At 53.1% G+C, this 26,436-nt stretch overlaps 1 protein-coding gene across 11 annotated transcripts in view; it reads right to left on the bottom strand.

Annotated features, from left to right (window-relative positions):
• Nucleotides 1–26,436, bottom strand: part of adgrb2 (adhesion G protein-coupled receptor B2) — a 1,298,770-nt gene that overhangs the window by 430,185 nt on the left and 842,149 nt on the right. For all 11 annotated transcript variants that reach the window (XM_038801790.1, XM_038801818.1, XM_038801834.1 and 8 more), the window contains one exon: nucleotides 3,336–3,379. In XM_038801790.1, the coding sequence (XP_038657718.1) occupies nucleotides 3,336–3,379 (44 nt within the window). The remainder of the gene's footprint in view (nucleotides 1–3,335; nucleotides 3,380–26,436) is intronic.

Below are 26,436 nucleotides of genomic sequence, written 5' to 3'. Positions count from 1 at the left end.
ACTAGGGGATTTTCACAGCAACTTCATTGCAGTGTTAATGTAAGCCTACTTGTGACAATGAAGATTATTATATACGTGTACATGAGAGATAGAGAGAGGTGAGAGTGTGTGCGTGAAAAAGAGAGGTGAGAGCATGTCTGTGACAGAGAGATGCTAGTTCACAGACTGGATTCTCCGATTCTCAGGCTATATCTTGACGCGGGCGTGGGAACGGTGGCCTTTTACGACAAAATATTTGGCGCAAAAAGGCCACTGACCCTCCGTTTAGCTGGGGACTAGCAGCAAGGCAACAGAGAGCATCCGGCTCTCGCTGCCGATACCGCCCAGAGAATTGTCGGGTCCGTGGCCGAGCACACGCATACTCCGCATGCGCATGCTCCTAGTGTATGCCGCTTTGGAGGGGGCGGAGCATCGTGAAAGCAATGCCTCCCCCCATTTTGTCGGAAATGGGGATTCTCCGGCCAATCGGCAAACGAGATTTCTGTGTCGGGGACCAGAGAATCCCATCCATGTACATGTGTGTGAGGAAGTAAGATGACAGTGCATGTGTGTGTGAGATAAGAGTGTGTGTATATCTGAAAGAGAGAAAGCGATGGGATTGTGTGCGAAAGAGAGATGAGACTGTGCGTGTGAGAGAGGGGGAGATAAGAGTTTGAGTGTATAAGTGTGTGAGAGAGAGTGAGATGTGTGTGTGTGAGAGAGACAGTGAGAGAGAGAGAAAGGAATGGGTGTGAAATAAAAAGAGGTGAGTGTGTGTGTGAAGGGATGAGAGCGTGTATGTATGGGTTTGTGTAAGAAAGAGGTGTGAGAAACAGTATATCTTTGTGTTTGTCTGAGAGTATGTGTGTGTGTATGTGAAAGAGAGGTGAATGTGTGTGTGTGCGCATGAGAGAGACAGATGAAAGTGTGTGTGAAAGAGAGAGAGATGAGTCTGTGGGCGGAATTCTGCGAAAACCAGCGGGGCGGAAATCTTTGGCGCGAAGGAGTGGCGTGAACCACTCCAGCATCGGGCCGCCCCAAAGGGGCGGAATCCTCCGCACCTTCAGGGGCTAGGCCGGCCCAGAAGTGGTTTGCCACTCCAGCCGCGCCAGCTGGAGCGGAAGGGGCTTGGCGCCACGCCAATCGGTACCGAAGGGCCTACGCCGGCTGGCGCGAGTTGGCACATGCGCGGGAGCTCCAGCGTATACTGGCATCATCCCAGCGCATGCGCAGGGGGGGGGTCATCTCCGCGTCGGCCATCGCGGACTGTTACAGCGGCCGATGCGGTGGAATAGAGTGCCCCCACGGCACAGGCACGCCCGCGGATCGGTGGGCCCTGATCACAGGCCAGGCAACCTTGGGGGCACCCCCTGGGGCCAGATCCCCCCGCGCCTCCCGAGGACCCCGGAGGCCGCCGTGGAGCCAGGTCCCGCCGGTAAATACCTGTTGTAATTTACGCCGGCAGGACCGGCCGAAAACAGGCGGCCACTCGGCCCATCGCGGGCTGGAGATCGCCAGGGGCGTCTCTGCCAATGGCCCCAGACCAGCGCGGCGCGATTCCCACCCCCGCCAAATCCCCGGCGCCGGAAAATCCGGCAGCCGGCGGGGTCGGGATTCACGTCGCCCCGCCCCCCCCCCCCCCCCGGCGATTCTACGACCCGGCGGGGGGTCGGAGAATCCCGCCCTCTGTGTCTGTGAGAAAGAGAGGTGAGTGTTAGTGTCTGATATGAGAATCCAGCTCCCCAGTAACTTTCCTAAAAATAATTTGAGCAAGAAAAGCAGCATCACTCTTCCCATTAAAAAACAAAAAGGTGAGACTTATGTACTTTGTTGAATAAGAGAATGTTTTATAATAAATGTAAATATGCAAGAATAGAAAATGCTTTTCTAAATTTGTTTTTGTATGTTTGTACCTATTGCATTAAACCATCACATTTTTGAGGTCTAACTCTTCAACACAAGAATGTTTCTCCATCGGTAATTTTGGGAGGTGAAAAGGATTCTGTGGCCAGAAAACATTGGTAATCCCTGCTTTAAGATGTCAATTGCTGAAACTGAAAGCACCTAAAACCTCTTCATGTTCTTTAAATAAACATTGTGAAATTGGCATAATAGATCAGAGAGCCAGAGTTTTCAATCAAGTCATGTTTTCCCATGGGACCTAGGTGTTTCATGAGGATTTCTGAGCTCTCAACTGAACTGCAATGAAGCCAGCACAGTGCAGGGTTACAGCCTGAACCAGCCTGTGTCCTTAAAAGGCACTCCTGAAAATTAGAAACCCTGGGAATGGGATCGTAAGTCCCAGAATTGGGGCCCACCTACCATTTTTAAAGGCTTTCTGTGGTATTCCGACTCTGTGAAGATTCAGCCCAAAGAATCCGCAAAAGGATATAGCCCAAAGAACTGACAGATGGAGTATAATGTGAGAAAATGTCAGCTTGGGCACTTTGAAAGGAAGAAGCAGAATATTATTTAAATGGAGGGAATGCAGAATTCCACAGTGCAGAAGGATCTGGGTGTCCTTGTACCTGAATCACGAAAGGTTAGCACACAGGCATCACAGAAACAATCATAGAATTTACAGTGCAGAAGGAGGCCACTTGGCCCATCAAGTCTGCACCGGCCCTTGGAAAGAGCACCCCACTTAAGCCCACACCTCCACCCTCTCTCCGTAACCCAGTAACGCCACTCAATCTTTTTTTTTGGACACTAAGGGCAATTTATCACGGCCAATCCATCTAACGTGCACATCTTTGGAACACCTGGAGGAAACCCACGCAGACATGGGGAGAAAGTGCAAACTCCACATAGACAGTGTCCCAAGCCGGTGGGACCCTGGAGCTGTGAAGCGACTGTGCTAGCCACTGTGCTACTGTGCTGCCCTACAGCAAGTATTTAGGAAGGTAAAGGGAATGATGACCATTATTGCAAGCAATTTGCTGTATAAAAGTAGGAACAGCAGAGCAGGGTATTGGTGAAGCCGTACTTGGATACAGTTTTAGTGTCTTCACTTCAGGAGCGACATATTTGCATTGGAAGCAGTTCAGAGAAGGTTCACTGGCTGATTTCTGTGATTAAGGGATTGTCTTTTAAGGCAAACTTGCGAAGGTGGGATCTATTTTCTGGATCTTATGGAATAGTTTTAGTATTCATTCTTATCCTCAACATCTGTGACGTACAATTACTCTGTAACAATCGGAAGAGTGACCTGTCAGTTCATAAGAACAATCCACTTCTAACGTATAACTCTCCATGAGTAATTTATGTAGAATCTCATTCTTAACAATGCTAAATTAGTGAAATAAGAACTTGCATGTTGATAATGGGAAGTGTGAAAAATTGTTTGTGGCACTTACGTTTTGGAGTCATCCCAAACAACACAGTGTGGATTAGATGTTCCCTATAAAATTCAAAATTAAAATATATGTATAGTAAATACATATCACTCTGTAGCATAATAATATCTGTAGAATAATAATATCTGTAGAATAATAGACATGGCAGAAAATTAAAGCCCAGAACAAAAACAAGATTTTGATGGTTTCATAAACTGCAAAACCACATGAATGTCAGAACAGCCCTAACATTTAATTATAATGTTCAACTATCTGCTCTGTGTCTCAATCTATGATAAATCGCACATTCATCACTTTGTCCTTCTCAAGATAAGCAAAATTGAATTTTTTAAAAGGTTGACGTCTCATGTTAGCAAGTATTTTGAGTACTGCACACACTGCATGGAGGATAAAACTCATACAAAAGAATCCTGACAATGAAATGAAATGAAATGAAATGAAAATCGCTTATTGTCACAAGTAGGCTTCAAATGAAGTTACTGTGAAAAGCCCCCAGTCGCCACATTCCGGCACCTGTTCGGGGGCAGCCGGTATGGGAATGTGTCAAACCAGGATGTAGAACCACATATCATATGGTATTATGACCTTCCACAACAACCATCCTTGTCACCCCGAGATTGTTATTTAATACCAATGTGTCGGAAATTATAGAAATCTCTGTCAGAACATGAGAAGAAACATAGAAACAAGTACCACAGCCGAATGGACACATTGTGCCTGCTGTGGATCTCTTCAATTAAATCGCAGGAAATCAGGATCCGTGCCGGGCATGAATCGGTTCACAATCTCACCGAGCCTGCTCCCTGTGGTTCCAAATCCCGCCCAAACGTGGCGGGAAACCAGTTGGCACCAATTAAGAGCAATCTCCATCTCACAATGAGATCGAAGCCCAATCCAACGGTCTCCCAGGAACTAACAGTGAGAGGGGGACTTCCGGTGGCGGTGATGACGTAGGAAGCCGCACATTTGGGAGCTCCCGTTTCAAACGGATTTTTCGGCTCTTTTTAGAGCCCAAAACGGAAATTTTTCGACGTCTCCCGGTGGGAGAAGGTGTACTGATCGACATTCCCCGCAGTTCATGACTCGAACTCGGAGTGGAAAGGGGGAAAAAACGGCAGCAGCTCCCCAGAAAAAACGGGCGAAGGAATCCAAGATGGCGGCCGGCGGAGCTCCAGGGGAGTGGAAGCAGTGGGCCCTGGAGCAACAAGCTGCTCTCCTGCGCTGTTTTGCAGACTTCAAGGCTGAGGTACTGAGCTCTCTGCCGGAAACGAACAAAAGGCTCTCAGAGATTCAGACGACCCAGGGTGCTGCCATCAAGGAGTTGCATGTTGGCGCATCAGCTCCGTAGGCGAGATGCTGCTAGGGAAATTGGTGGAGTAACGGATGGGGGTGGGAATGTAGTGCAGAAGGGGACAGAAGTAAATGGGGTCTTTAGGGACTTCTACGAGGAACTGTACCAGTCGGAACCTCCGATGGGGAGAGGGGGGATGGAGAGCTTCATGAACAGGCTATGTTTCCCAAGGATTCAAGAGGAGCTGGTAGAGGGGCTGGGGACGCCGATAGAGTTGGAGGAGCTAGTCAGGGGGGTTAGGTACGTTTTGGCGCAGCCATTTGGGCGCGGCCGTTTTGGCGCCAACCGTTTTGGCGCCGGCTGTTTTGGCGCCGGACGTTTTGGCGCCAAAATAACATTTCTTTATTTGTGAATTAGCCTTAGGTGAGTTGGCTGCTGGTGCGGGTGCGTTGAGTTGGGTGCTGGTGCGTTCTATCACCATCTGTTTATATATTGGCATTATTGACGCTTTGGCACCAAAATAACATTTCTTTATTTGTGAATTAGCCTCAGTTGAGTTGGCTGCTGGTGCGGGTGCGTTGAGTTGGGTGCTGGTGCGTTCTATCACCATCTTTTTATATATTTTGTAACTAAACCAATTCGCATACCCATATGATGGCTGAGGCAGTATCAACGAAACGTGGTAAAGAAAAATTTGTTCATAACGGATTCCTTTACGTCTTTGACAAAACAAGCAAAGGTGACAGCGAAGTGAAATTTTGTCATTGTGAGCAAAAAAACCGGTGCAAAGCACGTCTCCATACTAAAGCTGCAAACATATATCTCAGATATATGTAATTATGGTGAAAAAAACACGGAGGAGTTACTCCTACGGTTTATGCTCTTTTGCCCAACAAGCAACGCACCACATATACGAGAATGTTCGCATTATTGAAAGAAATCGAACCCAACTTGAAACCCAGTTCAATCGTCTGTGATTATGAACAAGCTGCGCACAGTGCTATGAAAGACATATTCCCTGATGTTCAAATAAAAGGATGATTTTTTAATTTAGCTCAAAATATGCAAAAACATCTAGCTAGTATGGGGTTCCGTAGTTTGTATAACACTGATCCAGATTTCGCGTTAAAAGCTAAAATGATTATTGCCATTGCCTTTGTACCTTTGAACAAAATCGATGAATATCTGGATGCTTTAGCGACCCAACTGCCGCAAGAACTTCAAGATTTACTCCACTGGTTTGAAGATACATATGTTGGTCGTCTGAACAGACGAGGAAATGGTAGACGAACACCTTTATTTCGCCCTGAGATTTGGAACCTTTATCAGAGAACATTAAACGGGGAAGACCGCACAAACAATAATGCGGAGGCAGCCCACCGTCGATTGAAATATGAACTTGGCATGCATCATCCCACCATATGGAAACTAATTGATGGCCTGCGTAAAGTACAGAAAGGTAGAGATGCATATTATGAAAGGTTACTAGCCGGCCATGAACCGCCACAAAAACTAAAAAAGTATAGAGATGCAGATAAAAGAATACATGAAACTGTTCTTAAATTTGAACAGTAAGAAGTCTTACAACACCAGGTTAAAGTCCAACAGGTTTGTTTCAAACACGAGCTTTCGGAGCACGGCTCCTTCTTCAGGTGAATGGAAAGGCTTGTTCCAGAAATGTTTATATAGACACAGTCAGAGATGCCCCGGAATGCGAGCACCTGCAGGCAATCAAATCATCAAAGATGCAGAGAGAGAGGTAACTCCAGGTTAAAGAGGTGTGAATTGTCCCAAGCCAGTTCAGTCGGTAGGCCTCTGCAAGTCCAGGCTTGTTGGTGGGGGCCGAATGTAATGCGACATGAATCCCAGATCCCGGTTGAGTCCGCATTCATGCGTGCGGAACTTAGCTATAAGTTTTTGCTCAGCAATTTTGCGTTGTCGCGTCTCCTGAAGGCCTCCTTGTAGAATGCTGACCCGGAGATCAGAGGCTGAATGTCCTTGACTGCTGAAGTGTTCCCCAACTGGAAGGGAACAGTCCTGCCTGTTGATAGTCGCACGATGCCCGTTTATTCGTTGTCGCAGAGTCTGCATGGTCTCGCCAATGTACCACGCTTCGGGACATCCTTTCCTGCAGCGTATGAGGTAGACTACATTGGTCGAGTCGCACGAGTATGCGCCGCGTACCTGGTGGGTGGTGTTTCCACGTGTAATGGTGGTGTCCATGTCGATGATCTGGCATGTCTTGCAGAGATTACCCTGGCAGGGTTTTGTGGTGTTGTGGTTGCTGTTCTGAAGGCTGGGTAATTTGCTGCAAACAATGGTTTGTTTGAGGTTGCGCGGTTGTTTGAAGGCCAGTAGTGGGGGTGTGGGGATGACCTTGGCAAGATGTCCATCCTCGCTGATGATGTGTTGGAGGCTGCGAAGAAGATGTCGTAGTTTCTCCGCCCCAGGAAAGTACTGGACGACGAAGGGTACTCTGTCAGTGGTGTCCCGTGTTTGTCTTCTGAGGAGGTCGGTGCGGTTTTTTGCTGTGGCGCGGTGGAACTGTCGATCAATGAGTCGAGCGCCATATCCCGTTCGTACGAGGGCATCTTTCAGCAGCACCCAGCCTTCAGAACAGCAACCACAACACCACAAAACCCTGCCAGGGTAATCTCTGCAAGACATGCCAGATCATCGACATGGACACCACCATTACACGTGGAAACACCACCCACCAGGTACGCGGCGCATACTCGTGCGACTCGACCAATGTAGTCTACCTCATACGCTGCAGGAAAGGATGTCCCGAAGCGTGGTACATTGGCGAGACCATGCAGACACTGCGACAACGAATAAACGGGCATCGTGCGACTATCAACAGGCAGGACTGTTCCCTTCCAGTTGGGGAACACTTCAGCAGTCAAGGACATTCAGCCTCTGATCTCCGGGTCAGCATTCTACAAGGAGGCCTTCAGGAGACGCGACAACGCAAAATTGCTGAGCAAAAACTTATAGCTAAGTTCCGCACGCATGAATGCGGACTCAACCGGGATCTGGGATTCATGTCGCATTACATTCGGCCCCCACCAACAAGCCTGGACTTGCAGAGGCCTACCGACTGAACTGGCTTGGGACAATTCACACCTCTTTAACCTGGAGTTACCTCTCTCTCTGCATCTTTGATGATTTGATTGCCTGCAGGTGCTCGCATTCCGGGGCATCTCTGACTGTGTCTATATAAACATTTCTGGAACAAGCCTTTCCATTCACCTGAAGAAGGAGCCGTGCTCCGAAAGCTCGTGTTTGAAACAAACCTGTTGGACTTTAACCTGGTGTTGTAAGACTTCTTACTGTGCTCACCCCAGTCCAACGCCGGCATCTCCACATCTTAAATTTGAAAACATGGATGCTATCGAGTACTTGAGGAGCCTTGCTCATAATTACCAAATGAACTAAACTAAAGGTTTTTTAACTTTAGTTTTTAACTAAATGAACTAATTTAAGGTTTTTAACTAAATGAACTAATTTAAGGTTTTTAATTTACAATAAAGATAAAAGAATACATGAAAGTGTTCTTAAATTTGAAAATTTGAGTACTTGAGGAGCCTTGCTCATAATCACCAAATGAACTAAACTAAATGAACTAATTTAAGGTTTTTAAATTTACTTGCAACAATTTGCAACAAGTTACTAGCCACAAAAACTAAAAGAATTTCTGTCGTCTGCGCCCAAACGGCCGCGCCAAATTGGCTGCGCCCAATTGTCCCATGGCGCCCAAACGGCTGCGTCCAAACGGCCGCGCCAAAACGGCCGCGCCCAATTGTCCCATCCCCAGTCAGGGGGATTGGACAAATGCAGTCAGGTAAGGCGCCGGGGCCGGACGGGTTCCCGGTGGAATTTTATAAAAAGTATGCGGATCTGGTGGGCCCCCTGTTGGTGCGAGCCTTCAATGAGGCATGGGAGGATGTCGCGGGCACTGATCTCTCTGATCCTAAAGCGGGATAAGGACCCCTTGCAGTGTGGATCATACAGGCCTATCTCGCTCCTCAATGTTGACGCCAAGTTGCTGGCAATCCTCTATCCTGGTGACAACCTACGTGGCTGCGATGCTGAACTCGCTAGTGGGGGCCAGGTCTTTCCATCTGCCCTTGGAGCTGGAGGGAGCACACAGAGTACTGGCCAGGAGGCCTAAGAAGAATGAACCCCCGCGTGCGGTGCTGGTGAGGTTCCACCGGTTCAGTGATCGGGAGTGTGTGCTGCGCTGGGCCAAGAGGGTGAAGAGCAGCAACTGGGAGAATGGGGTAGTACGGATCTACCAGGATTGGAGTGCAGAGGTGGCTAAGCGGCGGTCCGGGTTTAATCGGACGAAAGAGGTGCTTTACAAGAAGAAGATTAAGTTTGGAATGTTGCAGCCTGCGCGCCTGTGGGTAACTTATTCGGACCGGCATTATTATTTCGATTCCCCGGAGGAGGCATGGGCCTTCGTGCGGACGGAGAAACTGGACTTGAACTAGAGGTTGGGGGTTGCGGGGTCGGTTGTAATACTTTATTGCTGGATTCTGCTGTTCCTGTGTTCTCTTTTTCTGTACTTTTACAATTTTGATAAAGTTATTTATGGGGGTGTTGTTCTGTTATGTTTTTTGCTGTGGGGCATTGTTTGAGTTTTGTATCTTGCGGGGAGGGTTGGGGGGGTTTGTTGTATTCTCTGTTGGGTTGGGGGTATGGAGTGGGGCTGGTATTTGGGCGCTGCGTCAGAAGGGTGTGGTGGGGCAGTATGAAAGCGCGGGCTTTCCTCCGGTTTCCCACGCTGCGGGGCTGGAAACGATGACGGGGGGAGGCGGGGCCTTAACTGGTTCTTCCCCGCTCTGGAGCGGTGCCTGGAGGAGGGATAGGATGGGGGATGATCCTACTTTGGGAGGGGTCGGGTTCTTGGCGGGAGTTTCCGGCGTCAGCAGAAGTTAGCTGACCCACGGAAGTACAATGGAGGACGGTTCACGGCTATGAGGGTTCCTAGCCTGGGAGGGAGGGAGGGGGTGAAAGGGGAATACCGGGTTGCTGCTGGCAGGGTCAGGAAGGAGCTGGTGGGGACGGGGGGACAGAGGTGAGGTGTTGTCGCTGTGGGGACTGGGTCGGGCAAGGGGTGCTGGCCTGGGGCGGGCAGTCGACGGGCTATGGCTAGTCGACGGGGGAGGGGGGTGGGACGCCCTCTGATCCGGTTGGTCACCTGGAATGCGAGAGGATTGAATGGGCCGGTGAAGCGGTCGAGGGTACTTGCTCATCTGAGGGGGCTAAAGGCAGATGTGGCAATGCTTCAGGGGACCCACCTGAAGGTGGCGGACCAGGTCCGTCTGAGGAAGGGATGGGTGGGGCAGGTTTTCCACTCTGGGCTGGATGTGAAGAACCGGGGAGTGGCGATTCTGGTGGGGAAAAATGTGTCGTTTGAGGCATCGGAGGTGGTGGCGGATAAGGGGGGTAGGTATGTTATGGTTAGGGGCAGGCTACAAGGAGAGAAGGTGGTACTTGCTAGTGTGTATGCCCCAAATTGGGACGACGCGGGCTTTATGAGGCGTATGTTGGGACGGGTCCAGGATCTAGAGGCGGGAGGTCTGATCATGGGGGGGGGACTTCAATACGGTGTTGGATCCTTCACTGGATCGGTCCAGCTCTAGGACGGGTAGGAGGCCGGCGGCGGCCAAGGTACTGAGAGGGTTTTTGGTCCAGATGGGTGGGGTGGATCCATGGAGGTTTCTGAGGCCGAGGGCACGGGAGTACTCTTTCTTCTCCCACGTACATAGGGTCTACTCTCGGATAGACTTCTTCGTGGTGAGTAGGGGACTGATTCCGAGAGTGGAGGAGGCCGAGTATTCAGCCATTGCAATCTCCGACCACGCTCTGCATTGGATGGAGTTGGAGATGATTGTGGCGGTTGGATGTGGGGTTGTTGGCGGAGGAGGAGGTGTGTAGGAGGGTCCGGGCAAGTATTGAGGGGTACCTCGAGGTGAATGATACGGGGGAGGTTCAGGTGGGGGTGGTCTGGGAAGCCCTGAAAGCAGTGATTCGTGGGGAGCTGATTTCCATCCGGGCACACAGGGAGAGGAGCGTGAGGAGTGAGAGGGATAGACTTGTGGGAAGAATGCTGGAGGTAGACAGGAGGTACGCAGAGGCACCAGAGGAGGGACTGTTGGGGGAGAGGCGCAGCCTGCAGGCTAAATTTGATTTGCTGACCACTAGAAAGGCGGAGGCACAGTGGAGGAAGGCACAAGGGGCAGTGTACGAACATGGTGAAAAGGCGAGTAGGATGCTGGCTCATCAGCTCCGCAAGCGGGATGCGGCAAAGGAAATTGCTGGAGTGAGAAACAAGAGTGGGAATGTGGTGCGGAAGGGGGTAGAGGTGAATGAGGTCTTCAAGGACTTTTACGGGGAACTGTACCGGTCGGAGCCAACGGGGGAGAGGAGGGGAATGAAGAGGTTCCTCGACGGGCTTTCTTTCCCGAAGGTGCAGGAGGAGCAGGTGGAGGGGTTGGGTGCGCCGATTGAGCTGGAGGAGCTAGTTAAGGGGATCGGGCAGATGCAGTCAGGGAAGGCACCGGGGCCGGATGGGTTCCCGGTGGAATTTTATAAAAAGTTTGTGGACCTAGTGGGCCCCTTACTGGTGCGGACACTTAATGAAGCGAGGGAAGGGGGGACTTTGCCCCCGACGATGTCGCGGGCGCTGATCTCGTTAATCTTAAAGAGGGACAAGGACCCCCAGCAGTGTGGTTCATACAGGCCCATATCTCTCCTCAACGTAGATGCCAAGGTGCTGGCAAAAATCCTGGCCACCAGGATAGAGGACTGTGTGCCAGGGGTTGTACACGAGGACCAGACAGGTTTGGTGAAGGGAAGGCAGCTGAACACGAATGTGCGGAGATTGTTGAATGTCATCATGATGCCGGCGATTGAGGGGGAGGCAGAGATAGTGGTGGCGCTGGATGCGGAGAAGGCCTTCGATAGAGTGGAGTGGGGGTACTTATGGGAGGTGTTGGGGAGGTTTGGATTTGGTGAAGGGTTTATTAAATGGGTGAGGCTGCTATATGAGGCCCCGATGGCGTGCGTGGCCACGAATGGGAGGAGGTCGGAGTACTTCCGGCTTTACCGAGGGACCAGGCAGGGTTGCTCCCTGTCCCCCTTGTTGTTTGCATTGGCAATCGAGCCGCTGGCGATGGCGTTGAGGGATTCAGAGAGGTGGAGAGGTTTAGTGCGAGGTGGGGAGGAACATAGGGTGTCGTTGTATGCCGATGACCTGTTACTGTATGTGGCGGACCCGGTGGGAGGGATGCCGGGGGTGATGGAGCTGCTAGCTGAGTTTGGGACCTTTTCAGGTTATAAACTAAATTTAGGCAAAAGTGAGGTGTTTGTGGTGCACCCTGGAGATCAGGAGGAAGGAATTGGTAGGCTCCCGCTTAGGCGGGCAGGGGAGAGTTTTAGGTATCTGGGGGTGCAGGTGGCCAGGGACTGGGGGACTCTTCACAAACATAATTTCACCAGACTTGTAGATCAAATGGAGGAGGAGTTCAAGAGGTGGGACATGTTGCCACTGTCGTTGGCGGGGAGGGTGCAGTCCGTCAAAATGACGGTGCTTCGGAGGTTCTTGTTCCTCTTTCAGTGCCTACCCATCTTTATCCCCAGGGCCTTCTTTAGGAGAGTGACTAGCAGTATTTTGAGCTTTGTGTGGGCACATGGGACTCCGAGAGTGAAGAGGGTTTTCCTGGAGCGAGGGAGGGATAGAGGCGGGCTGGCGCTGCCCAACCTTTTGGGGTACTATTGGGCGGCCAATGTGTCAATGGTGCGTAAATGGGTGATGGAGGGGGAGGGGCGGCGTGGAAAAGAATGGAGATGGCGTCATGTAGAGGTACGAGCCTGGGTGCCATGGTAACGGTGCCGCTGCCACTCTCCCCTAAGAGGTTTACCACGAGCCCGGTGGTGGCGGCGACCCTAAGAATCTGGGGACAGTGGAGACGGCATAGGGGGGAAACAGGGGGCTCGATGGAGGCTCCACTGGGCAATCATCGGTTCATTCCGGGGGACAAGGATGGGGGATTTAGGGGGTGGCAAAGGGTGGGCATCAGTAAATTGAGGGACCTGTCTATTGGCGGGAGGTTTGCGGGCCTGGGGGAACTGGAAGATAAATTTGGGCTTCCCCAAGGGAACATGTTCAGATACTTGCAGGTAAAGGCGTTTGCTAGGCGACAGGTAGAGGGATTCCCTTTGCTGCCCTCGCGTGGGACGATGGACAGAGTGCTTTCGGGGGTGTGGGTCGGAGAGGGGAAGGTGTCTGACATTTATAAGGTAATGCAGGAGGTGGAGGAGTCGTCAGTGGAGGAGCTGAAGGCTAAATGGGAGGGGGAACTTGGGGAGCAGATAGAGGACGGGACTTGGGCGGATGCCTTGGAGAGAGCCAACTCTTCTTCTTCATGTGCGAGGCTTAGCCTCATCCAATTTAAGATGCTGCACCGGGCCCACATGTCCGGGACTAGGATGAGTAGGTTCTTTGGGGGTGAGGACAGGGGCACCAGGTGTTCGGGGAGTCCAGCGAATCATGCCCATATGTTCTGGGCATGTCCGGCACTGGAAGAATTCTGGAAGGGGGTGGCGGAGACGGTGTCGAGGGTGGTTGGATCCAGGGTCAAACCAGGGTGGGGACTCGCGATTTTTGGAGTTGCGGTGGAGCCAGGAGTGCAGGAGGCGAAAGAGGCCGGTGTTCTTGCCTTTGCGTCACAAGTAGCCCGGCGGAGGATCTTGCTACAGTGGAAGGATGCGAGGCCCCCAAGTGTGGAGACCTGGGTCAATGACATGGCGGGATTTATAAAGTTGGAAAGGGTTAAATTTGCCCTGAGAGGATCAGTCCAAGGGTTCTATAAACGGTGGCAGCCTTTTCTGGACTTCCTGGCTCAAAGATAGGTATCTTGGTCAATAGCAGCAGCAACCCGGAGGAGGGTGGGGGGGGCAAGGAGGGGTGTTCCTAACTATAGTTTCTATATATTTTTTTCCTACGGTTATGTAACTTAACACTGGGTTAACTTAAGTTGTTAATATGTTTGGTTATTCATTGAGGAGGGGCGAAGGTTTATGATTGTTGTTATTACTGTTATCGGTGGTATTTTAGTATGGTTTGATGTAGTTGTGTAAATTCAAAATTTTTCAATAAAATTTTTTTTTTTAAAGTATCCCCGGTGAGAGGTCGCACGGGCGTCATTTAACACTCCTATTTAAAAATGGGAAGCAAGGGGAGCTGAGTAGCCATTGAACAGGAATGGATTCCACCTCCTGAATGTTCAACTTGTGTGCGACCACCACCTCCGGATCACGCATGTGTGCACGTTTCTCAGGAAGCATGAATGACACATTAATCCTGGAACACTCGGAGATCCCCAGTGTTTTCAAGGACTGCCCCATGATAATGGACAAGGAGGGGCTAAAGATGAGCCCGGGAAGGAACTGCAACGGCAACCGGAGGAAGCAGGACAGGCGGCGGTGAGGGCCCTGCATGCCTGGAGGCCAGGGAGACCGTCATCCTTGCCCTCTTCTCACAGGATGAGGCCTTGTCTATCAGCTCACCCCATTAATATCCCCGCAACTCCTCCCAATCACCCACTCAGCCCCATTGATCACCCCACCGCCATTCCCCCCACTCCCATTTATTTCCCCCCCTTCCTCCATCACCTCCATTCCCTGACACTCCCAGACTGCCCCTACCCCACCCCATCGCTAACTACCCTGTTCCACTGCCAGTGTCTGTGTAACATCACTCCAAGGTGATGGGCCTGTGTCGGCATTGTCAGCAGGTCGCTACACAAGGCAGGAGAATGATGATAACCCGCTGTGAGGTAAGCTCTGGTGCTCCTTAGTCTATGCCAAAGTCTAACTCCTGTCTTTCTACTTCACACCCACCACCTGCATGGGGTCTGCATTGGGGGGACTCTTGCAGTAGGATCACTATGCCAGAGGACAGGGAAAGCAGAGGGAAGCTAGTGGTGGTGGTGCAGGCAGGCCCGCTGTGAAGAATAACGCGACAGAGGACTTTAACCTGTTGTTGTGAGACTTCTTATTGTGCCCACCCAATCCAGCACCGGCATCTCAACACCATGGCTACTATCGACATCACGTACCGGCGGCTCACAGCGGAGAGGATCTCAAGGAAGATCGTTCATATCGACACAGACATCAAGGGCGGGATTCTCCGACCCCCCCGCTGGGTCGGAGAATCGCTGGGGGCGGCGTGAATCCCGCCCCCCGCCGAATTCTCTGGCGTCGTTTTTTTGGCGGGGGTGGGATCGCGCCAGTCGGGGGCTATTGGCAGTGGCCCCCCCCCGGCGATTCTCCAGTCCCTGATAGGCTGAGTGGCCGCCCATTTTCGGCCAGCCCCGCCAGCGTGAATTACACAAGGTCTGCATGGCAGGACCTGGCTTTGAGGGCGGCCTGTGGAGTCCTCAGGGGCGCGCGAGAGGATCCGGCCCCGGGGGGGGGCTCCACGGTGGCCTGGCCCGCGATTGGGGCCCACCGATCTACAGGCGGGCCTGTGCCGTGGAGGCACTCTTTCTCCCCGCGCCGGCCTGTGTAAAGCTCCGCCAGGGCTGGCGCGGAGAAGAAACCCCCTGCGCATGCGCAGGAATCACAGCAGCAGTTCTGGGAACACGCTGGCGCTCCTGCGCATGCGCCAACTCGCGCCGGCCAGCGGAGGCCCTTCGGTGCCGGTTGGCACGGCGCCAATCACTCCAGCGTTGGCCTAGCCTCCGAAGATTCCGCACCTTCCTGGCGGCCCGACGCCGGAGTGGTTCACGCCACTCTTTGGCGCTGGGATGGCCCGCCCACCGGATACCGGAGAATCCCACCCCAAGTTTCTACAAAGATGCAAGAAAGCAGACAATGTCCCGAGAGGACTACAGATCAAGAACCCACTCAAGTCGACCTACAACAGAGACTATACTGAAAGATTCTGCCGTTGCTCCTCTCTCACACTCCTCAACCACCTTGTACACCAGCTCAACAGCAGACACCACAACTTGAAACCAAGATAGAGTCCATTCAGTTTGCGCTCAGGACGCAGTAGACCAGCTACGGGACACCACCAAGCAGATGAGACAACGGACCTATGCCACCTGCATGCCTACCAAAAATAGGAAACTTGAGAAACTCGGCATCACCATCAAGCCTCCCCCCGTACCACAGTTGAAACCCTACCACTACAGGGAAGTCCATTATCAACTTGTCGGACTATACCCTTCAACCAGACAAAATCAAAGTCAGCCGAGGGCTCAATTTCTGCCCCATCACCAAAATGGACCCCATCGGTCTCGCAACTGACACAGAGGAATTCATCAGCCGAATGAGGCTGGGGTGTTTTTCCACAAACCCCAAGATGTCAATAGCAAACTCAATAAGATGACCAATGAACCAGAACAGCCGACAGAGAGATCCACACTGCTGCAACCAAAGAGGAAAGCGTCGACTTGGACCCTTCAGGAAGGCCGCTGCCCTAGACTCGACATGTATGCTCAAGCTGTCAGAGTCGCAACAATGCCAGATTCATCAGCCGTGCTAATAGAATAGCTCCGGACATCACCCAAGCACAATGCAACGCCATCCATGCTCTCAAGACTAACCACAATACTGTCATCAAATCAGCAGACAAAGGAGGAGCCACCGTCATACTGAACAGAACAAACTAGTACAAAGAAGTGTACCGACAACTGAATAACCAGGAATACTACAGACAGGTACCTGCCGATCTGACCAAAGAACACACCCGTCAACTCAACAGACTAATCAAAACCTTTGACCAAAACCTTCAGAGCACCCTCAGTGCTCTCAACCCACAAAATCCCAAAGATACACAAAACCTACAGACCCGGCCATCCCATCATATCAGGCAACGGGACCCTGTGTGAGAACCTCTCTGGCTCCGTTGAGGGCATCCTGACACCCATCATACAAGAAAACCCCAGCTTCTGTCACGACACTACGGACTTCTGACAGAAACCCAGCACCCATGGACCAATTGAACCAAGAACACTCCTTGTCACAATGGAAATCTCGGCACTCTACACCAGCAACCCCATGACGATGGCATTGCTGCAACAGTCTCAGTACTCAACACTGACAACTGCCAATATCCAGACACAATCCTACAACTCATCCGTTTCATCCTCGAACACATGCCTTCACCTTCGATAACCAGTCCTTCATCCAGACATACAGAACAGCCATGGCGACCAGTTTCACACCCCAATATGCCAGCATCTTCATACTCAAGTTCGAGCATGACCTTTTCGCCACCTTCAACCGACGCTACCAGATCCATCAATGACGTTTTTTTCCTTTGGACTCAAGGCGAAGAATCACTGAAACGACTACACAATGACATCAACAAGTTCCATCCCACCATCCGACTCACCATGGACTACTCTACAGAATCGGTTGCATTCTTGGACACATGTATCTCCATCAAGGACGGACACCTCAGCACTTCACTCTACTGCAAGCCCACGGATAACCTCACGATGCTCCACTTCTCCAGCTTTCACCCTAAATACATTAAAGAAGTATCCCCTACAAACAAGCCCTCCTTATACAAAGGATCTGCTCAGACGAGGAGGAATGCGACAGATACCTACAGACACTGAAAGAAGCCCTCGTAAGAACGTGATATGGAGCTCAACTTGTCAATCAACGGTTCCGATGCGCCCACAGCGAAAAACCGCACCAACATCTTCAGAAAATGAACACGGGACACGACCGAAAGAGTACCCTTCATCGCCCAGTACTTACCCGGAGCAGAGAAACTATGACATCTTCTTCAGAACCTTAAAGGGGGCTGTTTAGCACAGGGCTAAATCACTGGTTTTGAAAGCAGACCAAGGCAGGCCAGCAGCACGGTTCGATTCCCGTAACAGCCTCCCCGAACAGGCGCCGGAATGTGGCGTCTAGGGGCTTTTCACAGTAACTTCATTGAAGCCTACTTGTGACAATAAGCGATTTTCATTTCATTTTCATTTAATTTCAACGTGTCATCGATGATGACGAATATCTCATCAAGGCCATCCCCACACCTCCACTACATGCCTTCAAACAACCACCTAACCTCAAATAGACCATTTTTCGCAGCAAACTACCTAGCCTTCAGGAGAACAGCGACCATGACACAACACTACCCTGCCACGGCAACCTCTGAAAGACATGCCGGGTCATCGACATGGATACTACCATCACATGTGAGAACAGCACCCACCAGGTACAAGGTACATACCCATGCGACTCAGCCAACGTTGTCTACCTCATACGCTGCAGCAAATGATGTCCAGAAGCATGGTACATCGGCGAGATGCTACGACAACAGATGAATGGACACCGTGCAACAATCGCCCTTCCTGCTGGGGAACGCTTCAGCAGTCAAGAACATTCAGCCTCTGGGGTGGGATTCGCCCAGCCCTGCGCCGGGCCGGAGAATCCCCGCGAACGGGCCACGCCGCCCGAACGCCAGCACACGATTCTCTGCAGTGTGGAGAATCGGCGCCATTGGCGGCGGTGTAGTTGGCGCGGCTCCGGTCGCGGGTGCTCTACGCGGCCGGCCCATTGTTTCTCCGGCCCGGAAGGGCTGAACGCCCATAGGAAAAGAGCTGAGTCCCGCCGGCACCGTTCTAACCTGCTCTGGGCCGAAGGGTCCGGTGGCGGACTGTGGGGGGGATTCGATCCCGGGGGGGCCTCCGATGTAGCCTGGCCTGCGATCGGAACCCACCGATCGGCGGGCCGGCCTTTGTGGCTGGGGGCCTCCTTTCCTACGCGACGATCCCTGTAGCCCTGCGCTATGTTGCATTGGGGCCGGCGCGTTGAATGAGGCCACTGCGCATGCGTGAATCCCACGGCGCATAGTTCGTGCCGGGATCTGCAGCTGGAGCAGCGCGAACTGCTCCAACATTGTGCTGGCCCCCTGTAGGGGCCACAATTTGACGTGGGAATGGCCCGTTCATGCCGTCGTAAAACGCAACGGCGTTTACGATGGCATGGACACTCTGCTGCGGGATTGGAGAATCCCGCCCCAGATCTCCGGGTAAACATTCTCCAAGGCGGCCTTCGAGACACACGATAATGCAGAATCGACGAGCAGAAACAGATAGCCAAGTTCCGCACGCATGAGGACGACTTTAACCTGGATCTCGGGTTCAATTCACATTACATGTAACCCCACTATACTGTCCAGGTTTGCAGAATCTTACCACCTGTCCTGGCTTGAGACAATTCACACCTTAATTATCCCTCACTTCACTCACACTGTTTGCTCCTGTAAAGACTCGCATTCCAACCATTCTTCACATTCCAATCTGTAACTATCTTGCAATTGTGTCTCTCTTATATATGCTGTGTTTGTGAATATGGTTCCATTTCACCTGATGAAGAAGCAGCACTCTGAAAGCTTGTGATTTCAAACAAACCTGTTGGACTTTAGCCTGGTGTTGTGAGACTTTTTACTGTGCCCATCCAAGTCCAGTGCAGACATCTCCTCATCAGATTTACCGGTGACATTGGCGTCATTGTGCCACCCTGTTCTGCCCGCTGACCTTGAGACGCATTGGTGTAAGGAGGGGGGGGGGATTAGGATGAGGGGGAGACCACCATTGTCTCCAGGCACCAGGTCAGCTTTCCCACCCATCCCATGGCCTGTCATGCCCCCGAAGCCAAGCTACCCTGAGCAACCCTTAAGGCCCCTCATGCCCTACCCCCCCCTCCCCCTCCCAGACAACCCCTATATGCCCCTAGCCCAGCTCTGGCACTTCCCTGCACTTCACTTACTATACACTTAGAACGTAGAACATACAGTGCAGAAGGAGACCATTCGGCCCATCGAGTCTGCACCGACCCACTTAAACCCACACTTCCACCCTATCCCCGTAACCCAATAACCCCATCTAACCTTTTTTGTCACTAAGGGCAATTTATCATGGCCAATCCACCTAACCTGCACATCTTTGGACTGTGGGAGGAAACCGGAGCACCCCGAGGAAACTCACGTAGACACGGGGAGAAAGTGCAGACTCCGCACAGACAGTGACCCAGCCGGGAATCGAACCTGGGACCCTGGTGCTGTGAAGCCACAGTGCTATCCACTTGTGCTGCCCCCTGTAAAGAGTCAATGTAAGTTAAGCTACAGAAAGTCGCCATAGTCCCAGGTGACCTTATGCTACTTTCCCCTGTGAGGGAGAGAGCTGACTGGTGGTGACTTAACCTGAGGATCACCACAATCAGGCGAGGGGCAAGGTTGAGAAGGTGGGGTCTTAATGAGTAACCTCTGCCAGTATGGGAATTGAACCTGTGTTGTTGGTTTCTCTCTGCATCACGAACCAGCTGGCCAGCCAACTGAGCTAAACCAGGGAAGCTATGAATCCAAAAGTGACATTAGCAAGTGTAAAATAAATGCTTTGAAAAAAGCATTAAACTAGATTTTACTGCAGCCAAAAGTTTCAATTGAAAAAATTGCAAGCATTTAAAGCCTCTTTTTTTGGTACAAATAAACATTGTGGAATAACTGAAGGGATCAGGAAGCCAGAGGTGTCAATTAGAGATTTTTTTTCCCTGGGGCTTCGATGTTTCAACAGGCTAATGGAGTCTGGGTTCTCAACCAAAATATATTTTTATGAATGAATGACTGCTTTTTGAAAGTTTTTTTTACGATTGCTACTGTCATGAAAGGGTTCATTGTTTCTGTACAGTTCATGACTGGTGATGAGCATGGAAGTGTTACAGATTTTCATGAGGTGCCCTCAGGTTTTTTGAGGGAACATATCTTGATATAGAGGGCGTGTGGATCCATAGGGATTGTTTGATGTGATAACTTGGTATGAGAGGCATGAGGAGGACCTTTTGAACTGTCAAAAGGATGCCTTTCGCTCACGATACTTCTGAGGTTCCGGCTCGATTCCATGAAAATTGTGGAGGACTAGAACATGTCTATCCCCACAATGGAGCTGACCCACCATTTGTATAGGTATCTGGAGTCTTCTGACTTGCCAAAAATCCAGCCCTTCTTGTGGGCTGTGTTCAAACCCAGTCCCCAGAGATAAAAGGCAAGATTTTCTCATACATGTAACTTCATCAACTGTGGATGGAAATCTTTCAATATTCACTACCAGTGTGTATGAGGAATGTAGAGTGAAGAATTGTCCTTGCCAAATACAGATCTTCTAAATTATATATCGCATACAAACTGTGCACATAGCAACACAGAAAATAAGCAGAAACTTCAAGGAAAACCATTAATTCAAAATAAACCTGAATATATCTGTGACAGGTAGGGCTAGAGTTTTCACACAGGGACCGATAGCAGTGGCAAACAGGAACTAAAACTAACCCTGCCGACCAGCGTGCCGATCTCCTGGCTCCAGCCCACCCTGAGGCCATTTCAGCAGAGGAGGGATATGGGGCCAGCAGAATCATTGCCTGCATGTGGCAGGTAGCTGACAAGTTTCATTGAAGAGCACTTCAGGTTACCAATTATAGAAGGCTGACTGGGATTTCCCAGTCTGCATCCAGAATCCTGAAAGCAGTGGAGGGGGAGGAGTGAGTTTAGGTGCCAACCTCTTCCTGGCTGCCTGGGTATTGGCGGCACGGTAGCACAGTGGGTAGCACCAGGGTCCCAGGTTTGAGTCCTGCTTGGGTCACCGTCTGTGCGGATTCTGCACGTTCTTCCTGTGTCTGCGTGGGTTTCCTCCGGGTGCTCCGGTTTCCTCCCACAAATCCCGAATGGCGTGGGGCTGGATTCTCCGACTTGAGACTAAGTGCTGACGCCTGCATGGAAACAGTGGTGTTTTACGACAGCAAAAACAGCGTAAAAGATGCACCAATCAGCAACCCTAAATGGGCTAGCACCAGCACCACGTGGAACACAACCAGTTCCAAGCGAAACGGCACCGGATTCGTCGAGTCCGTGATTGCCGCACATGAGGCTCATATGCCGCAGCCGCACTTAAACGATCCTTCCCCCCCACACACACACCGTCCCAGTCACCGAGATGGCTGGAAGGAGAGCAGCGCCACGGTTCAGGGACGCTGAACTGGAAACCCTCCTGGACGCTGTGGAGGAGAGGCAGATGACTCTGTACCCCGGCCCGGGAGGAAGGCCACCAGGCGCCACTCTTTGCCGTGCAAATGGCAGAGGCGGTCAAACTGCACAACCTCCTCAGAGCGGCCAGGGTGAGTAGGCAGCGCTGCGCCCCTGACACCAACCCCCCTTCCCCCACACACAAATGTAACCTGCACCCCCCCCCCCCCCCCATCAATGGCCATGTGCCCTGGCTATTGTTGCACTCATCAACCCAACCCCTAGGTTGCATGCGTTGGAACATCTAACAGTGTCATTGTTTGTGTTTGCCCCCCCCCCCCCAGGGGATGGCCGTGCACACCTCCGGGAGCGGGAGAAGACTGGAGGGGGACAACCAGACTTGCAGCCCCTCACCATGTCAGAGCAGTGGGCACTGGACATAGTTGGCGGCCCGGAGCAAAGGGAGGTTGCCGACGCAGAGGTCGGCGACGGGTGAGCAAGTGAAACCCTGCTTGTTTGCGGATCACACGCCCCCCCCCCCCCCCACCCCGCACCTCTCATCCTACATCCCCCCCCCCCCCCCCCCCCCCCCCCCACCCCACCTGCTCTTTAACCATACATGCCGACTTGTGTCTTCCAGGAACTGCCGGAGATGGGGCCGGTCCATCCGAAGACCCCCACCCCCAGCTAGTGCCAGAACCGGTGCCCCCCGGGCGGCAGAGCACTGACGAGGAGAGCAGCCTGAACACCAGCCTTCTGCCCGAGACCCAGGAGACCCCGAAGTTCGGGTAGGAGGAGGGCACAGACTTTCCATCACAGTTGTCTCCAACACCCTCCACCATCTCAGAGACTATCACCTCGGTTGGGACACTATCTGGTGCGCACCACACATCACAACAGGTACAGCAGGTGGAGGTAAGAGCAGCCAAGGGGCAGAAATGGTTGGACAGCTGGCCAGGAGGGGATGACGTCTGGCTTCCAGCACCTGCAGACGCAGGTATAAGAGTCTAACTGCCTGAAGGAGCAGGGAGTGATGCCGGTCATGCGTGCCACCCAAACCAACACCGCACAGGTGGCATCCGCGGTGGAGGCAATGGGGCGACGGTATTGGATATGGGTCAGAGTGTGCAAGGCCTGGGACATTCTGTGCATGTGGGGCCAAGGCCCAGGACAGGGCTGCCCACTCACAGGCAGCCATGTGCAAGAGCCACCTGGACATCGCAGCGGCGCTCCTCAGTGTGGCCCAGTCACCTGAGGCCATGGCTGATAGCGTTGGCGGCATTTCCCAGGCGCTGGCCGACGTGGTGCAAACACAGGGTGGGGTGGCCCAGTCCCAGAGAGACATGGCCCAGTCCCAGAGGGACGTGGCCCAGTCCCAGAGGGACGTGGCTCAGTCCCAGAGGGAGGTGGCCCATTCCCAGAGGGAGGTGGCCCAGTCCCAGAGGGAGGTGGCCCAGACCCAAAGGGACGTAGCCCAGTCACTGGCTGATGTGGCACAGACACTCAGTGTGGTGGCACAGGCCCAGACGAAGATGCTCCACTCCCTGTGCTCCATGGCCACGAACGTGAGACCAGAGAGGGCCTCCAGGACTGGCAATGCCAGTGCCAGGGGGGCCTCAGTGGGCAGCTCCGCTTGCACCTCCGTGCCATGGAGTAGCCCGGGGGCCATCGGGCACCCCGAGGGAGGAGGAGGTGATGGGGCCCATGCTGGTGACTCCCGCAGAGCAGGTTCCGGAATAGCGCAGCACCTTGGACCCTCCCTCTCCTGTCCCTGGTGCAGCTGGTGGGCAGCAGGCAGAACAGGGCGGCGCCACGCCACCCAGGACGCCCGAGCAGCAGCCGGGCCCATCCATGCCAGGACGCCCCAGGAAACGTGCGTCAATGGGGACCCTTGTCACAGGCCAAAAGTCACAGCAGGCCGCTTCCATTCCTGCTGTACCGTCTGGGGAACCACTAAGGCATAGTGTTAGGGCCCATAAGACCAGAAAGTTAGACATCAGTGAAGTTGGCACGGGCGCAGGGCACAGTTTAGCTATAGGGGCTAGGGCACAGACTGTATATTTGTTTGCAATAAACACCTGTTAATACTGTTGAAACCTGCCTCAATGTTCTGTCTGCTGGGTGTGTGAGTGGGCCGGTCAGTGCTGGTGGGAGTGGGGGGTGGGGGAAGAGTGCAGGTCCCGTGGGTGGACCATGATACCCACCCCCTGCCCCAACTGTCCCAGCACCCCCACCCCAGGGATTTGACGGGTCCGTGTGATGGACTGGCCAGCTCGCATGCAGGGAACACACAGGTGAAAAGTGCTACTGTGGGCATGAGTCAGAAATTGTCATAGGATGTGGAGCACGGAGCTCATCACAGAGCGGGTTGTAATCATCCTCCATCGCATGGACCAGACCCTGCCACTGCCAACCCAGTGACCCCAGCTTGTCGCAGGTAAGTGTCGTGGACGGGGTGTGTATGCGGGTGATTTGGTGGTGTGGGAGGTGAAGGGGTGTGAGTCTGGGATGGTTGGGTCCTTGTGCCTGGCCAGCAAACCCCTCCCTCCCTCGTCAGTGAAACGTGAGGCGACGAGGTCGTCCCGTGCGCACTGGCCCTGGCATTGTGCGGGCTCCTGTGCCTGCTCGCGCCCATGTCCCGCTCATTGTCCCCCTCCCCCGCATCCTCGCCATCTGACAAGATCTGCCCTTCCTTCTCATCCTTTTCATGCACATGTCCCTCTGCTGCGTGATGTTGTGGAGGACGCAGCAGGCCACCACGATGCAGGCGACCCTCCTAGCTTCGTACTGGAGGGGCCCTCCAGAGCGCGCTAGGCACCTGAAGCACATCTTCCGAAGCACCTCTCGACCACACCCCTGGTCGCTGTATGGGCATTGTTGGACCGGGTCTCCACATTGGTCTGTGTCCTCCGGATGTGTGTCACAGCCATGACCGCAACGGGTAACCCCCGTCGCCCAGAAGCCAGCCCTGCAGCCGGGGCAGTGTCCCTCAAACATGTCAGGGATCATCAAGTGTGCCAGTATGAGAGTTGTGCATGCTGCCCGGGTACCAGGCGCAGACGTGCATGATGCACATCTGTTGGACACACACCAACTGTATGTTCATTGAGTGGTACCCCTTTCGGTTAGTGAACAGCGGCCCGTTATCCGCAGGTGGTCGTAGGGTGACATGCATCCCGTCGATAACCTCCTGGACCCGGGGCATCCCGGCAATGAACCCGGCTGCCCGGGAATCCTGGTGGGCGCGGTCCACATGGTACTGGATGTACTGGTCCGCCTGGACATATAGGCCCTCCGTGACGGCATGGATGTACCCGTGCGCCCATGTCTACGAAATCCCGGACAGGTCCCACTTAGCGACTGGAACGACATGGTGGCATAGAAGTTGAGGGCGACCTTCACCTTGATGGTCACCTGGAGCGGGTATCCTCCCCTATACCCGCACGATGCCAGGTGTGCCATCATCTGGCATACGTGTCGTACTGTCTCTCTGCTCATCCGCAGTCTCCGTCTGCAAGCCCGGTCTGGCAGATCCTCAAATGACATGCGGTTGCGGTACACGCGGGGCCTCATGCAGTGCTCCCTTGGCACCTCCTCTCCTCCTCGGCGTGTTGGGCGGGCGGCCCTCCAGCCTGTGCGGCAGCCACCTGCCCCTCTGCATCCCGTTCCTCTGTTCCAGCCACACCTCCTCATGGGCGGCCTCCGCTCACGCTGCCGCAGGGCATCTTGCAGAGCTGCGGCCATCGCCACGGCAACCAGCATCGCAAGTTCGTGTCCGATAGCCATTTTCTGCAGGGGGTGAACGGCCAACATGTAAGACTGGCGCATACTCCCGTGCCCATTTTAGGTACCAAGGGGTACATGGTGGCCCTGGATGAGACTGCGGGCCCCTCCCACGCATGAACCCCCCCACCCTTGCCCCGTTGATATCCGGCCCCGTCGGTGCCCCCTGTCCTGGTGCCGTTCCCTGCTGCCAGGACCACCATTGGCTGGCATGCCCTCACTGGGGCTGCCGTGGGTGTGGCTCTGGTTGGTGCCCCGGTGGGTGGCTGCCGGTAGGGCGGGGTGTTCGGGGGCGAGGGTGGCGCGCCGTGGGTGAGCGCAACCATACAGCCGGTGTCAATGTGTAGAGCCAGGGTCATGGTGGGTGGTCAGCAAGATGGCCACCGTAATGGCGGTCAGTACCTGGACACCGTCCCAGTCCCGTAGGGGGTCACCTCTGCTGCTCGGTCTGTCCCCTCCCTTCCCTTCCCTGCTCCTGGCAGGGCCCTCCCCCACCAACGCAGCCAGCATGGCTAGTGTCTGGCCTAGAAGCCCGCAGTCATTCCACGCCATTTCCTACCTCCTCTCTCTCCTTCAGCAGCCAGGACTTTAGCTTCATGATTTTTATAACCACAAGTGAACCACGCCATCGGGAACTCGGTCCATCGGAGGCGATGAATCGCGTAAGCCCTGGAGCATTGGGTGCCAAACCCGCTAATGATATGCCTACTGTACTTTCAACGCACATGGCGAGAACTCCATTTACGCCATTTTGGGGGTGCCAGTGCATCCGATTTGGCGTCAAACCGGCGTTTACCGCGATTTCGGCGTCGTAAACTACTCTCCGCCCAACTGCATTTCACGATATTGATGTCGGCAAACGGAGAATCCAGTTCGTGCTGTTAGGTAATTTGGACATTCTGAATTTTCCCTCTGTGTACCTGAACAGGCGCTGGGATGTGGCGACTCGGGGATTTTCACTTCATGGCAGTGTT

This window comes from Scyliorhinus canicula, chromosome 1 (genome assembly GCF_902713615.1).
Source record: "Scyliorhinus canicula chromosome 1, sScyCan1.1, whole genome shotgun sequence".
NCBI lineage: Eukaryota > Metazoa > Chordata > Chondrichthyes > Carcharhiniformes > Scyliorhinidae > Scyliorhinus > Scyliorhinus canicula.
This window is presented reverse-complemented; position numbering and strand designations above follow the sequence as displayed.